Genomic DNA, 18940 nt, shown 5'->3' with positions numbered 1-18940 from the left:
TGAAATTCGGCCTTAATCTTGAAGTACGACACAGTCATGATGCAACATGTTTGATTGTTTTTCACGTTTCTGAGTTCTTGTGTAATCGGGAAACAAAATATTGCAAGTGGTAGAAATAAGAACTTGCAGGAAACACCAAAATCAAATGTGTTAGAGACGGTATTAACACTTCACGTTTTTCAGAATGTTCTGCTGAGTGGTCATCAACAGTAATTCCTGTTGTCTTCTCAAAGATGCTTCCTGACCTGCTGGGTGTTTCCAGTATTTTCCACCTAAGATTTGGTTTAAAAATTCAGACATAATTTACCTTGCAATCACACATGTTCCAGTAGGTAGTGATGTTTTTAAATCATAACTTAATTGATGTCACCCATTGAACAATCTGTTTCTCTCTCTCTAGCGAGTGGTAATTCACCGGAAGAAACGTGGGCGGAAGCGCAAACAGCACAACAGCAGTGTCGTTACAGAGACCATCTCTGAGACGACCGAGGTGCTGGATGAACCATTTGATGATTCCGACACAGAGCCGCCAATGCCACACCTGGAACCAACCTTCGAGTTGGAAGAGGATGAGAGGAACGACAAGGAGCATCGGGGTGGTCGTATCTTCAGGAGCTTGGAACCGGGTGATGGAATCCGAAAACGCACTTCCTCCAAGAGAAAGACTGCAGAAGAAGAAGATGATGCCAGTGAGGTTCAAGGTATTTGACCACTGCATTATCATTTCACTGACAACATTTGAATTACCTTTTAAATTATTGTGGGAAGAGATCAAAAATATCAAAAATGAAGATTCTGAAATGAGGAAGAATTGATCTCAAGAAAGATTCAAAACTAGTAGATTGGAAAAGCTGACTGCAAGGTAAACTATTAACACAGGAATGGAAGACGTTTGAGGATGACCAAATTTGAAGTGAACTAAGCATATTCCTTGGAAAGGAAAAGATAGCTCAGTCAGTACAAATGCCGTAAAAGAGAAATTTTGTGATAATGGATGTAAAAAGATATTAGGAGCAAGATGGAATTAATAGTCTGGATTAATTTATTCAGTTATTGGGATGGATGGATTTTTTGGACAAGAAAGAAATCAAGGATTATAGATCAAGGTGGGACCTGGAAAGAGGAAATTGTTTGATCTCTGTGTAAAAAAAAAGGTACTGGTTAGTCAAAAGTATTGGTATCTAAAAGGTTGGTAAGAAGGTCAGACTTGAGTGAAGTGTTCTCATTAGCTTAAGTCACAAGATTGCTCAGGAACTCTGTTCCCACACTTGTCATCATGCCAGAAACGTTGTTGTGCTTCTGAAATTCAGCAGGCAAGAAGCAGCAGGAAAGTTTCTCAGTACACAAAATATCATCAATGTACATTGAAAGTACTACCCAGGATTGGTTGTAATGCACCTATATTATGCACATCATTGATCACCTGAATGTGTAGCGTATACAAGGTAGCACTCTGTATGTGGGCGTTTGAAATAAACCATCACCAGTGTGATCAGAGGATATTTATAGAGATTGTGTTAGGTAAAGATCATTGGGGTCTAAGTCTATACAATGTATCATAACAAGAGCATAGGTGCTGAACATTCTTCACTTATTTACAATTACTTAAACTGAAGTAAGCAGGAGACAGAGTATTGGCCCCTTTCACTTCACTGTGACTTGGTAGCATTGAATCAAGACAGGTTAAGAAGCATCACACTAAACATCATTTAAAGAAGGCCAAGGTCATGCAGACTAGAATTGTGCTGCAGTACAAGGCACACCATATGGGCTACAGGAGATTTGTGGTAACCTTTCTTTGGACATGGTAGTTTAATAAAAAAGGATCTAGTGCTTTCCCAACATATATAACGCATAAACTCTTCTTGGGCTTCCAGCCGGGCCCAGTTGTTGATTTTAACTGGCATTTCAATGACAGACTCTGCTATCTTAATCAGAGATGATGGTGAGGCACGTCTAATGCAGTGGCATATATACTCAACTCCCATCGTCTGAACCTCCTGATTGGTTAGTCTCAGTCCTCAACCAGTCAGGTTTCAGCTGTCCCACCTTGTTTAAAATCATATTCCTGCTCTTACTAAGAGCAAGACCATCATCTTTTGTTGAAGTTCTTATTATCTACTCTTAGGTTAATGTTAACCTAAGGTAGTTTAATAATTGCTTATGGTAGTTTGATGTTAACACCATCTGTAAAGTCTGAAGTTATTTACATAATCTCTGGATCTTCATGGCTTTATTTCCATAAGACATAGGAGCAAAATTAAGCCTATCGAGTCTGCTGTGCATCAAGGTTGATTTATTGTCCTTCTCAACCACATTCTCTTTCATTTTCCCTGTAACCTTTGACACCCTTACCAATCGAGAACATATCAACCTTTGCTTTAAATATACCCAATAGCATGGCCTCCACAGCCATGGCAATGAATTCCACAGATTCACAAACCTCTGGCTGAAAAAAAAAATTGTCTCTTCACTTCTGTTCTAAACGGACATTCTTCTATTCTGATGCTGTGCGCTTGGTCCTTGACACCCCCACTGAAGGAAACATCGTCTCTGCATCCACTCTACCTAGGCCTTTCAATAATCGATAGGTTTCAATGAGATCTTCCCTCAATGAGATTCCTATGAATAATATTTACGCACTTCAAACTGGAAAGGACATTTAAATGCCACTTAGTTTTCCAGATTTGTGAGCTGATAGTGAATATGTGAGGTAGTTATAATGGACCAACTACTGAACTAAAAGTCAAAATTTAATGAGAAGTTGTAATTTAATCCAGTGATTATGGGCCTTACACTGGGCACTGGTGGGGAGGGGAAGAGCAAAAGTACATTTTACAGCTTATGTAAAGCTGTATGTTTCACAAATATCTTCCAAGGAAAGAAATTTAATACTCTTCTGGGCTGACTAATATTTGAGTCCAAGCCATTTACACTCAGTGCCCACTTTATTAGGTACACTTCTCTACTTCTGGATACTGCTGTTGTAGCCCATCCACTTCTCTGTACGTTGTAAGGCATAGTTAATGGAGTTAGAAACATAGAAAACCTATGGGCTTTTCGGCCCACAAAACTGTGCCGAACATGTCCTTAGCTTAGAAATTATCTAGGGTTACCCATCACCCTCTATTTTTCTAAGCTCCATGTAGATGTCCAGGAGTCTCTTAAAAGACCCTGTCGTATCTACCTCCATCACCGTCGCCGGCAGCCCATTCCATGCACTCAATATTCTCTGCGTAAAAAAACTTACCCCGACATCTCCTCTGTAGCTACTTCAAAGCACCTTAAAACCGTGCCCTCTCGTGCTAACCATTTCAGCCCTGGGAAAAAGCCTATGACTATCCACACGATCAATTCCTCTCGTCATGAGTTACTGTCACCTTCTTGTCAGTTTGAACCAAACTGGCTATTCTCTCCTGACCCCTCTCATAGACAAGGCATTTTCACTCACAGAACTGTCACACACTGGATGGTTTTCGTTTTTTTGCAGCATCCTCTGTAAAGTTTAGAGACGCTTGTGTATGAATATCCCAGGAGATCATCTGATTCTGAGATACTCAAACCACCCTGTCATTGTATGGTCAAAGTCACTTAGATCACATATCTTCCCCATTCTGATGTTTGGTCTGAACAACAACAGAACCTCTTGACCATGTCTGCTTGCTTTTATGTGTTGAGTTGCTGCCACATGATTGGCTGATTAGATATTTGCATTAACGAGCAGGTGTACCTAATAAAGTGGCCACTGGTGCTTGAGCCCTCTAAGGCACTACTTGCCTTCCTATTTTCCCTTCATCCTGCCTTACTGCAAACGATAAGTTCGGCATTTTAGTGCAAGCCTCCACTGAGTTCCTGACTTTGCTTCTCTTTACACACATGCTTAAAGTCAAAGTCAAGGGTTATTGTCAGATACACAAGTACATGTGGGCACAGGAGCAATGAAAATCTTGCAGCAACATCACAGGCATAGCATCAGATAAGCAGCATTTTCAAAATGTAAAACATAAGCATAAACTGTACACACTTTTTCCCAGAAAGAACACGTTTAGAACAAAAATAAAACAAAGTCCTTTGTAGTGCAAGCTATCAAGGTAGTCACAGTTTGCTGTATGCTGAGGTAGTGATTAACATTGTGCTGGTTGGTTCAAGTATCTTATGGTCGAAGGGGTAAATAGCTGTCCTTGAACATGGTTACATTGGATTTCAGACTTCTGTACCTTCTGTCTGATGGCAGCTGTGAGAAAAATGGCATGGCCCAGCTGTTGCTTGATTTCCTGAATTTTTCCAGCATTTTCTGTGTTAGCAAGGGCAATCTCATTTTGTCAATACACAGGGGAAATGATTGATGTTATTGATTGTTTGAGAGACTAGTCTGTATAACTGTTGAAGTACAGTGGAATGTTATTAATATTCCATTAAGATTATCTCAGTTTTAGATCATTTACCGCTTCACTTGCATTTCAGCCTGGCTAGATCTGAATTCTGATTCCTGTTTCCTTCATTTTTCAGGAGAGAATGCACTTGAATCCTTGGTCTCTGTAAGGGAAGGGAAAGTCAAGGAGCCTTCCCTACCCAAATCCCCACCCGTGGTGTTGAAGCGCAAGAGAGGATGGCCAAAAGGTGTGAAGCGGGGGACAATCAAATGGAAGAAAAAGCCAGGCCGTAAGCCGGGATTCAAGGTTGCCCGATCCAATACTGCACTCGAAAACGCTTGCACCCCATCAGGCAGTGGTGTTCTGAAACAAGGCCGTCCAAACCGCGGTGAGGAGCGGGGAAATTCGGTTGTGGAGCCGAAAGTAGCAGATCTGCCCCTGGCATACAAAAAGGAGGATGAGGAGGAAGAAGAGGATGAGGAGGAGCTGGAGGAAGAGGTGTCGTGCGACGTGCAGAGGACGCCCCACGATTCTCACAGTCCAGCACCCAAAGTCGAGGAACAGGAGGCTGACCACGAGAATGACGAGAAACCCGAATCTGTGGAGCAAGAGGCGCACACTGACGAAGAGCACGAGCAGGAAGAGGAAGAGGAGGAAGAGCTCAACCAGAACGATGACCATGATGCTGACGATGAAGATGAAGGGCATTTGGACCCTGAAGACAAGAAAGTAGAGGAAAGTGCAAAAGAGAACATGAAAGAGGAATCTCCAATCCAAGAACGTTTTTTAGAGACAACCTCACCAGATAAAAATATCGAGTGTGAAAATGTGATAGATGCGGACTCTGAAGAGGAACAAGTAAATGACACGTCGCTGGACTCTGAGATTGTGCCACCCTCAGATGAAGATCGTGTTGATGATCCAGACAATAAGGAGACATTAATCCCAGAGTTCAAGGAAGAGGAGGAAGAAGAGGAGGAGGACGAAGAGGAGGAGGAGGAGGAAGAGGAGGACATATCGCATAGTGAACTTGATCTAGAAACAGTGCAGGCTGTGCAGTCCTTGACACAGGAAACCAACAGCGAGCAGGACGGTGCCTACCAGGACTGTGCCGAGACCTTGGAAGCCTGCCAGAACCTGCAGAGTTACAACCAAGCTGAGGAAAGCCCGCAGATCACCATGGTGGAGGACTGCCAACAGTCGGGGCACAACAGCCCCATCTCTTCAGTGCAGTCCCACCCCAGCCAGTCAGTCCGCTCAGTCAACAGCCCGAGCATGCCGGCCCTGGAGAGCAGCTACACGCAGATAAGCCCCGAGCAGGGCTCCCTCTCGGCTCCCTCGATGCAGAACATGGAGACGAGCCCTATGATGGATGTGCCTTCCGTGTCCGACCACTCGCAGCAGGTGGTCGACAGTGGTTTCAGCGACCTGGGCAGCATCGAGAGCACCACAGAAAACTATGAGAACCCCAGCAGCTACGACTCCACCATGGGGGGCAGCATATGCGGGAACAACACCTCCCAGACTAGCTGCTCGTACAGCGGCCTCTCCTCCTCAGGCAGTCTGACACAAAACAGCTGTGTGGTGACCCAGCAGATGACCAGCATGAACAGCAGCTGCAGCATGATGCAACAGAGCACCGTGGCCCCTCCGGCCAACTGCAACCTGAAGTCGCCCCAGAGTTGCGCCATCGAGAGGCCCCCCAGCAACAACCAGCAGCAGCCGCAGCCCCCGCCGCCCCAGCCCCAGCCCCAGCCCCAACCGCAACCCCAGCCCCAGCCCCAGCCCCAAGCCCAAGGCCAGCCCCAGCAGCAGCAGCAGCCGCTGTCCCAGTGCAGCATGAGCAACAGCTTCACCACGCCCCCCATGGCCCTGATGGAGATCCCTGAGTCCTCCAACGCCACCACCATGAGCCTGTATGACAGGATGGGCCAGGGGGACTTCGGCACGGGCGGTTACCCGCAGCCTTCGGCCAACTTCAGCCTGGCTCGGCTCCAGCAGCTCACCAACACCATCATGGACCATCATGCGATGCCTTACAGCCACTCGGCCGCCGTCACCTCCTATGCCACCAGCGTGTCACTGTCGAACCCGGGTCTGGCCCAGCTTGCCCCCGCGCCCCACGCCCTGGCCGCGGCGCCCCAGGCGCAGGCCACCATGACCCCGCCTCCCAACCTGACCACGCCCCCGTCCATGAACCTGACCTCGCCCCTCCTCCAGTGCAACATGCCGGCGTCCAACCTGGGCATCCCCCACGCGCAGCGGCTGCAGGGCCAGATGCCCGCCAAGGGCCACCTCTCCAACCGCTCCAAGTCGGCGCCCCTGCCAGCTGCCACGGCCGCACACCAGCAACAGATCTACGGCCGCAACACACCGGCGCTGGCCCAGCGCGCTATCACGGTGCAGCGGGGCATGAACATGGGCGTCAACCTGATGCCCGCCCCTGCCTACAACGTCAATTCCATGAACATGAACCCGCTGAACCCCATGGGGAGCTACCGCATGAGCCAGCCGATGATGAACAGCAGTTACCACGGCAACGCGGCCTACATGAACCAGACGGCCCAGTACCCTATGCAGATGCAAATGGGCATGATGGGGAGCCAGCCATATGGCCAGCAGCACATGCAGTCCAATTCCCATGGCAACGTAATGTACACAGGCCCCTCTCACCACAGTTACATGAACACCGGTATGTCCAAGCAATCACTGAACAGCCCGTACATGAGAAGATGAGGGGAGATTCTGCAGGCGCCATAGGAGCCACTGTTTATACTGACGACAGCCGAAATAATGGAAATTTCGAATAGAACGGTTGCTGTAGACATAGGAATTTCATGAACTGCTTAGGGCCATGTTCGGAGCACCTTGGCCTTAATTTCCCAACCCCAAGAGAGAAAAAAAAAGGAAGAGAAAAGAAATTCTGCAACAGAATTCAATAAAAGAAAAAAAATGGTTTAAGGAACCATGCACAAGAAATCTTTTAATTAAAAGAAGCCTTACTTAATGAATTGTAGAAATGAAAGACTATCTGCTTTTTATATTTTTAATTTTTTTAATCTTTCAGTTTGTGTGTGCAGTCCACATTTTTATAGAGTCCATAGATATGTGAGCCCAGAGTGAGGACTATCCATGGTCCCCATTCATTGACTTGGCACAGGGCAGGAGGCACTTATCTCATACTCTGCCTTGGTGATATTGTTGCAGGTGTGGCTGTAATTTATTGATCTCACTGTACCCCGTGCCAGTAGGTGAAACCGGATCGCTTGTGCGCTTGTGGACTTCGGACCTTAATGCTGAGGGCACCCTTTTCCCCCGTTGGTATTGAGTTTGACTCTAGCGCAGCATGCAACAGGCCCAAGAGCATTTTCACGTATGTTATAACTATGTTTTAAACATTGCTTCTTGTGTCACTGCAAGCCATTTCACTCGTACGCCTTTATTTTTTTATGAGAATTGACAGTATTTGTTCTGGCACTTTCGAAGGACAGCCCAGGGTCCTGAAACATTTGAGGCTTAAAACATTTAATTTCCAATTTATTTTTCTTACATAAATTTCTCAATCATGAGAAGCCTATTCAGATTTGTCAGACTGTGTATATTTGGTTCCCTTGTAAGAGTATTTATCAAATGCAAAAGACTGCTATGTTTGCAAGCTAAGTTAATATTTTCACCCTCCCCCTCACTTGCCCCACTCCCCTTATAATCACATGTATTTTAATTGCTTCCAAATCAAGTTTCAATTAGCTCACTAAGTGGCAAGATTAGCTCAGGAGTCACTTAACTAAGGAGAGGAGCATCTTGTCTCTTGCTTGCTACCACTTGACGCTGTTCAGGAATCCTTGGGTTTCTTCCCAGTGGAAGCAGAGAATGGGTTGTAAGAGTATATGCATCAACATGACAGAGTGAGGGAAGGTACAGAACGAAGATAAGCCCTGCCACCCCAAATCCCAGAGCTGTGGGTATCGAAAAGGAAAATCGTCATCTAGCGGAGGACACGTTGAACGTGAGAAGGGAGAAGAGGTGAGCCGTAGTGAATGGTACTGAACTGTCAGAGAGATGTGCAGTCAGGTTATCACAAGCAACGGGTTCTCTGTTCTGATGCCTACCACCAGGTAACCCGTGTCAGATCAAGTGGTACAATACTGGAGGGGGAGGGGAGGAATAGGAGGTGTTGGATTGAGGCTGGCCATCCACGCCAGCTCAAAGACGGATGTCATCGGTGCACTTTGCAGGTCCACAGCACGCAGTCCGTTCACCAATCACACCATTCTCTCTGCCCACCGTCAGAGTAACTTCATGCGTTAAAGTAAAGAGAATGTGACGTAAAATGTTTCCACAGTTGGTGGGCAGGAGTTTTGAAAACATGCATATTTGGCACAAGCCACATGTATGTCCTGTGACCTAATGTCACTTGATGGCTTACTTTTATTCATAGTGTGTCCCATTGTCGGAATTAATGTCCATCAAAACCACTCCACACTTCTGGGCTGGCCTTCAAGTGTGTTTGTTGGAATACTGTTGATTTGGGGTGGGGTGGGAGGGAGAAGGGAAGATGTTTTTAAAAAAGAAAAGAGAAAAAAAAACAAACCAGTTTTAGCCCAGAGCACCAGATATATTAAAGATAGACAAAGAAGAGTTTTTCTTTTTCCCCCTTTTCATTGTTTCTGGTGCTCTTGGTTTTGTTGGATCAGGCAGCTTCCTTTTTTGAAAGCTAAACTGGCTCATTTTGACTTTAGGATTATTATAGAAAATGTTTTTCTATATTAAAAATGAATTTATCCTACATAATATTGGTACTTGTCATTTTTCAATTCTGTTAAGAGGTATTTTTAGCAGCTAAACTTGGGTAATCTTAACTGAAGCTCACTGGTAGTGATTCTCAGATGCCTTTTAAACAACTCACATTTCATTCCATCTCTAGAGTTTTTCTATCTTTGTTGTAGAATATTGAAGCTATTTTAAGAAAATAAATTCTCCAGACTTATAGTGTGTGTGAATAGACCTCCTCCAGCCTCCAAGCCGCATGTAAAAAGCTGAATATTCATGTCTGTTTATATTGCTTTCATTTTTGTAGCCTTTGTAATTGTACATGGTGACTGTAAGCTAAGAGGAGGGAACAACATGGCTTGTGTATTCAGACGCCAAGCACTGGCCACACTCCCTCTTCATCTCCCTTGTATGTAATATCATTTTTCTTTCTAGCAAGTACTTTCAAAGACCTCTGTACATTTTAACATAAATAAATTATGTTGAGCCATTTTGGATGTCTGTCTTTTGAGCTGACCCAACAGTATTTTCACCAAAGGTACGACTGGAAAATCAAGTGTTCTTGAAACAGTGTCAGGCGGCAATAATTTTCTTTCATTAAAAGTTTACAGATATACACTCAGTGACCACTTTATTAGATACATCTGCACACCTGCTGGTTAATTCAAATATCTAATCAGCCAATCACGTGGCAGCAGCACACGCATAAACGCATGCAGACATGGTCAAGAAGTTCAGTTGCTGTTTGCACCAACCAACAGAATGGGGAAGAAATGTGATCTAAGTGACTTTGACTGTGAAAAGATCACTGGTGCCAAACAGGGTGGTTTTAGTATCTCAGAAACTGCTGATCTCCTGGGATTTTCATGCACAACAGACTCTAGAACAGGGGTTCCCAACCTTTTTTGTGCTATAGACCCCTACCAATAACCAAGTGGTCTGTTGGAAACCCCTGCTCTAGAATTTACAAAGAATAGTACAAAAAATATCCAGTGAGTGGCAGTTCTGTGGGTTAAAATGCCTTGTTAACGTGAGAAGTCAGAGGAGAACGGCCAGATTGGTTCAAGCTGACAGGAAGGTGACAGGATCTCAAATAACCACGCGTAACAACAATGACGTGTGGAAGAGCACCTCTGAACACGCAACATGTTGGACCTTGAAGTGGATGGGCTACTGCAGCGGGAAGCTACACTGGGTTCCATTCCTCTACTGAATAAAGTGGACACTGAGTGTGCATTTGTACTTTTATCCTCTCCTATAAAAGCATTAAGTTCAACACAATTTTAGTTTGGTTGAATGAAAGGGCAGCCGCTGCCAAATACCTTGTTGTTAATCTACCTGTCCTGCACATGATCAATTTATTGTGTTGCATCCACCACTGCCTAGTTTTGCTCTGTCTGAATCCAATGAACCATTAGATCTGTTTATGTTTTGCTCGTACATACAGTCAGCAATGTTCCATATTACAACACACTCAAGGGACCAAGCGGTTTGCTGTAGCATTAAAAAGGCAGTGTGGTTTTCAGTATTAATTAATTCCACTGTTAAAGTTCACCACTGGTAGCTCTGAAAATGTTTTGCTTTATTAGTAGAGTTCTCCAGTTTATGAGATCTTGACTTGTGGATACGTTTACATTCAAACGAGCCATAATATTATTAAATTGAAATGTCCAATATACTTACATATGCTCATTCCTTCAAACAGCAGTACCTGTTTCCTCTCTTGACTTTTAGTAATTCCATTTTCTGTTACGATCTTTTAATATCTTTCTTCACCATATTGGATGACTTTTGTACAGAAATGACTCAGGGACCTTTTAAAGTTGGAACTACGTTGCCCAGGGACAACATTTATTTGGTTGTCATTCTTTGGTCCAAAGGCTAAGTGACCAGCATCTGAGACTTCAGGATTGCCCCTCAGAATCTATCCACAAATTATCACTAAGGCCATGGTAACAGTTGGAAGTTAGACTGGTTGCACATACTGCTTGTAATCCAGTGCTCTCACCCACATTCTGCATCTCTTCTTGAACCAAAATAAAATATCTTCCATCTTCTATGTTATGAACAGCTTCTCTAGATATTGCCATGAGCAGACAGATCCTTCACAGTGCCATTTTCCTGCACACTCCTCATGTTCCATGATTCCCTTAATACTCTGAAGATATCGATCTCTGTTTTGAATGACCTCAATGACTGAACCTGCACAGCTTCAGAGTGAATTCCATAGATCCGTCACACTCCAAGTGGAAGAAATCTTCCCTCATCTCAATCCTAAATTCCTAATTTTTTTTTTAAACAATGGGTCGCCTTAGCTGTGAACTCCCTCATTTCCCTGCATCAAACTTTGCTGAATTTTTTTTTCCGTTCCACAAGATCACTACGTAATTCTTCCAGAGCAGAGCTGCCAACCTGGGGTCCACAGACCCTTCAGTTAATGGTAAGGCTTCATGGCATAAAAAAGTTGGGAACCCCAGCCCTAGCGAAAACTGGCTAAGTCTCCTCCAGCATTCATATGACAGACCTGATGCTTCTGGAACTATACTGATGAATCTTCATTGCCCTGAGGTAGGTACGTTTTATCTTCTAAGTAAAATGACCAACGATGCATACAGTATTTGAAGTGTGGTCTCGGCCAAGGTGCAATGTATTTGTATTATTTATTTACTCATGTATTCAGGACCTCTCGTAATAAAGACTAACATCTTCCTAATTGCTAGCTGCACCTGCATGTTGGATTTCAATGATCTGCAACACCTATAAGAAGTATTCATTCACCCCACCCCCCCGAAGTTTTATTGTTTTACAACATCGAATCACAGTGGATTAATCTGGCTTTTTTGACACTGATCAACAGAAAAACGCAAACACGAGGAAATCTGCAGATGCTGGAATTTCAAGCAACACACATAAAAGTTGCTGGTGAATGCAGAAAGCTCTTTTGTGTCAAAATGAAAACTGATCTCTACAAAGTGACCTAAATTAATTACAAATATAAAACATAAAATAATTGATTGCATTAAGTACTCACTCCCCTTTAATCTGACACACCAAATTATCACTGGTGCAGCCATCTGGTTTTAGAAATCACAAAATTGGAGATCACCATGTGCAGTCAAAGTGTTTCAATTGATTGGTAGTAAAAAAATACACCTATGTCTGGACAGTGAAACTGTGTCCTCTCAAAAACTACACCATGAAGACGAAAGAACACTCCAAGCATGATGGTGGCTGCATCATGCTGTGGGGATGCTTCACTGCAGCAGGCCCCGGAAGGCTTTTGAAGGTAGAGGGTAAAATGAATGCAGCAAAATACAGGGAAATACTGGAGGAAAACCTGATGCAGTCTGCAAGAGAACTGCGACCTGGGAGAAGATTTGTGTTCCAGCAAGACAATGGTCCCAAACATAAAGCCAAAACTGCACAGGAATACAGTAACTTAAAAACAACAAAGTTAATGTCCTGGGGTAGCCAAGTCAGAATCCAGACCTCAGTCCAATTGAGAGTTTGTGGCTGGGCTTGAAAAGGGCTGTTCACTCACAATCCCCATGCAATCTGACAGCTTCAGTAGATTTGTAAAGAAGGATGAGGAAAAATTGCAGCGTCTAGATGTGCAAAACCTTGAGCTGTAATTGCTGCCTAAGCAAATTCTACTAAATATTGGCTTAAAGGGGGTGAATACTTGTGGGATCAATTATTTTGAGGTTTATATTTGTAATTAATTTAGATCACTTTGTAGAGATCACTTTGAAACAAAAGAGTCTTTCTCTATTGATCAGTGTAAAAAAAAGCCACAATCCCCAGTGATTCAATGTTGTAAAACATGAAAACTTCAAAGGGGTGTGAATATTCTTGTAGGCACTGTATATGTAAGCACACCAAGAAAATCAACATTGCCCAGTCTCTCAACATTTTAAATTACTCTGTTTTCCCACTCTATGCACTGAAGTTGGTGATCTCACACTTTCCCCACATTCCATTCCATTTGACCTGCTCTTGCTAACTGATGCCCCCTGTCCATTCTGGCAATGTCACTCACAATGTATAACCATTTCAGCATAGTTTGGGAAGCATGCCTTCAACTAGAATTTTTCTGTCATAATTCAAGTACAGATTTCTTTGTGCCTCTGTAGAAGAATAGGCTTGCATTGTGCAAATATGTTAAGTGGATCAGGATAAGCTACTAGAAGTGGAAGGTATCCCCAAGGTATGGAAGGGCAAAGGATAGTTGCCATATTGCAGTCAGTTACCTTCATCTGCTGGGGCTTGGAGTGTAAGAGCAGGTGTGAGATAATTCACCCTTTTAGCATCTCCAATTAACTGGACTCTGAAAACTCACTGTCATTCCTCAATTATACATTTTTTTAGACTTATGCTCAAGGAGAACTGTGTGGCCCCTGTCACCACACTGTTCTTAAGTCTGAATAGAGAAAAGCCATTCTTATACAGAATTGACTGGCAGTTACGGATGTTGACCATTGGGTAAACTGTTATGTTCGAATTCCTTAGTTGCAAGATCAATCTTGTTCCTTAGTTGCAAGATCAATCTTGTTCACAATAGAGGTGTTAAAAGTCAATAGAAACAACAAGCTAACAACCAATGATATTTTGAAGTTTGTAAAGAAATTGTCTTTTAGTTGGTTTGTGTTCCCTGTATTTATCTCATCCTCAGACTCCTGGTGTGCAAAGGCAAGCTCTGCTCTTCAAAGGCCTTTCTTGCCTTGGCTTTCTGCACTCTATCGATAATCTATCCTTGCATGGACATTGTTAACCCTTGCCTTTCTGCAACTTTCACTCTTTGAGTCCACGGGAGTAATTTGTTCCAGGGGCTTTGGGGTTCTAACGTTTTTTCTGTGTGCATTCTTTGGGATACTCTTGTTTTTCATCGATGTCTGCAAAGAGCAAGAATTTCAGGCGGTATAATGTATACATTTTCTCATATAAAATGGAACCATTTGAACTTGTATCCTGCATTTCTTGTGAGACCTTTACCAAATACAAATCTAATCAATCCTCAGAATGGACATTGTACTTTGACCCTTCAGCTACAGCCTTGCTTTGGGGATGAAATCGCAGATTGCCACAGTGTAATAAGCTGTTTCTGGATCTCAGTGCAAAATGAGCAGACTCTAAGAATGTGTCTCTAGTTCCTGGGAGAATCAATTGCCTGACTTTAGTTCAAATTTGTTATGTCTTAAAGCTCTCTCAATGTTCAAAACTCAGTGGTTTCTAAACTGTTGTATACCACTTGTCCTTTTATTTTAACCATTCAAGTTCTTGTGTAATTCAAGTGATTCTCTGTTGCATCTTCTCTCAGACCAATATATTGTTAACGAGATGCAGTGCCCGGAACTGAACAAGCTGCATTCAATGGAGTCTGACCAGAGCTCTGTGCAACTAAAGCATAATTCCCACACAATATTAACATCTTGAATTGACAACCAATAGCATTAGTGTTATAGCAATATTAAAATTATCTATAATTATAATAATTGCCTTACTACAGATTCCATTAGCCTTTTTGAATGTTTTGTTTTGTCATTTATAAACATTGAGACAAGCTGCTGCAGAGTTCCTAGTCTATCAGCATTAAGAAAATGCCTTCACAAATCCCCTTACTGAACCAGCCTCATTGCCTGTTACTAGTCCATGGAAGATCATGCACATTATGCACCACTCGGAAGATTAGTCTTGTGTCCTGAAAAGTTTCACCCCCTTCTCAAAGTCAGTAAAACAGAGCACCATACATCTTAGGAGCAGGCTACTCATCTCCTCAAGCTTGTTCTATAGTATCATGATTACTCTAACTATAACCTCATCTTTCATCCCAAACATGTCTCCCTCTCCTTAAGAAATATTCAAAGGCTCAGCTTCTAATGACCGTTAGACATAGGAGCAGAATTAGGTCATTCAGCCCATCGAGTCTACTCTGTCATTTCATCATGGCTGATCCCGGATTCCACTGAATTCCATACACCTGCCTTCTTGCCATATCCTGATACCTTGACCAATCAGGAAACTATTAACTTTGCCTTAAATATCTGCACGGACTTGCCTCCACCACAATCTGTGGCAGAGTATTCCACAGATTTACTACTCTCCGGCTAAAACAAAAAGCTCGTTACCTCTGTTCTAAAGGGTGACCCCTCAATTTGAGGCTGTGCCCTCTAGTTCTGGATACCTCCACCACAGGAAACGTCCTCTCCACATCCAACTTATCTAGTCCTTTCAACATTAACATTCAGTAGTTTTCAATGTGATCCTCGCGCATTCTTCTAAATTCCAGTGAGTACAGGCCCAAAGCCGCCAAACGCCCTCATATGTTAACGTCTTCATTCCCAGAATCATCCTCCTGAACCTCCTCCAAAGACAGCACATCCTTTCTGAGATATGGGGCCCAAAACTGTTGACAATACTCCAACTGCAGCCTGACTATTCTCTTATAAAGGCTCAGCATTATCTCCTTGCTTTTATATTCTACTCTCCTTGAAATAAATGCCAACATTGCATTTGCCGCCTTTACCACAGACTCAACCTGTGAATTAACCATCTGGGAGTCTTGCACGAGGACTCCTAAGACCCTCTGCAACTTTGATGTTTGAACCTTCTCCCTATTTAGATAATTTTCTGCACTATTGTTCCTTTCACCAAAATGCATTATCATACATTTCCCAGCGCTGTATTCCATCTGCCACTTTTTTGCCCATTCTTCCAAGTCCTGCTGCCATCACATTGCTTCCTCAGCACTTACCTGCCCCTCCACCTCTCTTCATATCATCCACAAACTTTGCCACAAAGCCATCAATTCCATTATCTAAATCACTGACAATGTGAAAAGCAGCGGTCCCAATACTGACCCCTGAGGAACACCACTAGTCACCGGCAGCCAACCAGAAAAGGCCCTCTTTATTCCCACTCACTGCCTTCTGCCTGTCAACCATTCCTCTATCCATTGCCAGTATCTTTCCAGTAGTGCCATAGGGTTTTATCTTGTTAGGCAGCCTCATGTGTGGCACCTTATCAAACACCTTCTGAAAATCCAAGTAAATGACACCTACCACCTCTCCTTTGTCCACCCTGCTTGTAACTTCCTCAAAGAACTCAGATTAATCAGGCAAGACTTTCTTTACAGATACCATGCTCATTTTGACTTATTTTATCATTTGTCTCCAAGCACCTGGAAACCTCATCCTTAATAATAGACTCCAACACTTTCCCATCCACTGAGATTAGACTAACTGGCCTATAATTTCCTGTCTTTTGCCTTCCTTCTAAAGAGTGAAGTTATATTTGCAATCTTCCAGTCCTCCGGGACCATGCCAGAATCAAGTGATTCTTGAAAGACCCTGACCAATGCATCCGTTACCTCTTCAGCAACCTCTCTCAGGACTCTGGGATGTAGTCTATCTGGACCAGGTGATTTATCCACCTTAAGACCTTTGAGTTTGCCTAGCACGTTTTCCTTTGTAATACCAATGGCACTCACTCCTGCTCCCTAACACTCATGGACCTCTGGCAAACTGCTAGGGTCCACCACAGTGAACACAGATTCAAAGTACCCATTAAGTTCATCTGCAATTTCTTTGTCCCCCATTACTACCTCACCAGAATTATTTTCCAGTGGTCCAAATCAATTCTCACCTCCCTTTTACTCTATATATAATTGAAAAAAACTTTTGCTATCCTGTTTTATATTATTGGCTGGGCTGCCTTCATATTTAATCTTTTCCCTTATAGCTTTTTTAGTTGCCTTTTGTTGGATTTTAAAAGCTTCCCAATTATCCAACCTCTCACTCACTTTTGCTACCTTATATGCCCTTTCCTTGGCTTTCACTCAGTCCTTAACTTCCTTTTTCAGCCATGGTTGCCGACCCCTGCCATTTGAGAACAACTTCCTCTGGCACAAATCTGTCCTGTGCCTTGTGAACTATTCCCAACATCTTCAGCCATTTCTGCTCTACCGTCATCTTTGCCAGTATGCTCCTCCAATCCACCTGGACAAGCTCCTATCTCATGCCTTTGAGGGAGTGTTGCAAACACTCATAATTTCTTGAGAAAAAGATATAATCTCACCTGGTATTGGCTTATTGTCACATGTACTGAGATAGAGTGACTAAAAGCAAGTCATTCGTAGACATCACTTCAACACACAAGTACTTTGAGGTGATTAGAGGGAAAAGCAATCACAATGCCGAATACAGTGTCACAGTTACAGTGAAAATGCAATGGTCCAAAGTCTATGATGAGGTTGATTGTGAGGTCAAGAGTTCATCTTTAACTTAGACAAGGTTGCATAACATAGGATAGAAGCTATAGAGATCTCTGTGTTCAGTAGGAAACCCCCTAATTTAAAAATACTGTAATGACCTCTGATCTTCGAATTCTCCATATCTATCCCATCAAAGTCTTGTATGTCCCTGCTGTTCTGAACTCCAGTGGATATATCAAGACTGTCCAAACTTTTTTCATAACTTTTATCTATTGAGTAAATCATACCTTTACTACTAATAAATTAATATCTTTTCAGTGAAGTGCCTTTGTCTTTAATGTAGCAAAATGTATGTACTGAAGTGCACATAACTAAAATTTTTCATAAAAAGTACATTTAATAAGGATCAGAAACTTGTGCTCCAGAACAAACTTAAATATAATTAAGAAGGAATAGTTGAAAGCACAGAAAATTTGATAAATTGGTTAACAGTCAAATAAGACATAGTGGGAAATTAGGCCATTTGGCCCATCGAACCTATTCAAACATTTCATCATAGCTGGTTTATTATCCCTTTCAACCCTATTCTCCTGCCTCCTCCCCATAATCTGTGAAGCTCTGTCTAATCAAGAATCTATCAACCTCTGCTTTAAATATACCCAATGACTTGGCCTCCACAGCCACCTGTGGCAATGAATTCCACAGATACTTTATACCTTATTGTTGCCAAACAATTGATATTAGAGCGTACAATCATCACAGTGATATTTGATTCTGCGCTTCGTGCTCCCTGGAGTACAAATCGATAGTAAATATTAAAAATTTAAATTATAAATCATAAATAGAAAAGGGAATGTAAGGTAGTGCAAAAAAACCTAGAGGCAGGTCGGGATATTTGGAGGGTACGGCCCAGATCCAGGTCAGGATCCATTCAGCAGCCTTATCACAGTTGGAAAGAAGTTGTTCCCAAATCTGGCCATGTGAGTCTTCAAGCTCCTGAGCCTTCTCCTGGAGGGAAGAGGGATGAAAAGTGTGTTGACTGGGTGGGTTGTGTCCTTGATTATCCTGGCAGCACTGCTCTGACAGTGTGTGCTGTAAAGTGAGTCCAAGGACGGAAGATTGGTTTGTGTGATGTGCTGCGCCATGTTCACGATCTTCTGCAGCTTCTTCCGGTCTTGGACAGGACAACTTCCATACCAGGTTGTGATACACCCTAGAAGAATGCTTTCTACGGTGCATCTATAAAAATTAGTGAGGGTTTTAGGGGACAGGCCTAGATTCACTGTACTCTGGTTAAAAAAATTCCTTACCTCTGTTCTTCACGGATGTCCCTCTATTCTGAGGCTGTGTCGGACATCCTCTCTATCTAGGCCTTTTAAAACTCGGCAGTTTTCAATGAGATCCCCTTCATTTTTCTAAACTTCAGCGAGTACAGGTCCAGAGTTAGCAAGCACTCATACATTAAACCTTTCATTCTTGGAATCATGATCGTGAACCTCCTCTGTCAACACATCTTTTCTAAAATATGGGGCCCAAATTTGCTCACAATACTCCAAGGGCATTCTGACCAACGTCCTTTAAAGTCTTG

The 18940-nt window shown here is 43.0% G+C and overlaps 1 protein-coding gene across 2 annotated transcripts in view; it reads left to right on the top strand.

Annotated features, from left to right (window-relative positions):
• The window catches only part of LOC140201864 (histone acetyltransferase KAT6A-like), a 198848-nt gene extending 189215 nt beyond the window's left edge, over nucleotides 1–9633 (top strand). For both annotated transcript variants that reach the window (XM_072266610.1, XM_072266609.1), the window contains exons 16-17: nucleotides 401–701; nucleotides 4510–9633. In XM_072266610.1, coding sequence (XP_072122711.1) covers nucleotides 401–701; nucleotides 4510–7109 — 2901 coding nt within the window. In that variant the 3' untranslated portion in view covers nucleotides 7110–9633. The remainder of the gene's footprint in view (nucleotides 1–400; nucleotides 702–4509) is intronic.
• Nucleotides 9634–18940: the final 9307 nt, after the last annotated feature.

This window comes from Mobula birostris, chromosome 8, assembly GCF_030028105.1.
Source record: "Mobula birostris isolate sMobBir1 chromosome 8, sMobBir1.hap1, whole genome shotgun sequence".
In the NCBI taxonomy this organism is placed as follows: domain Eukaryota; kingdom Metazoa; phylum Chordata; class Chondrichthyes; order Myliobatiformes; family Myliobatidae; genus Mobula; species Mobula birostris.
This window is presented reverse-complemented; position numbering and strand designations above follow the sequence as displayed.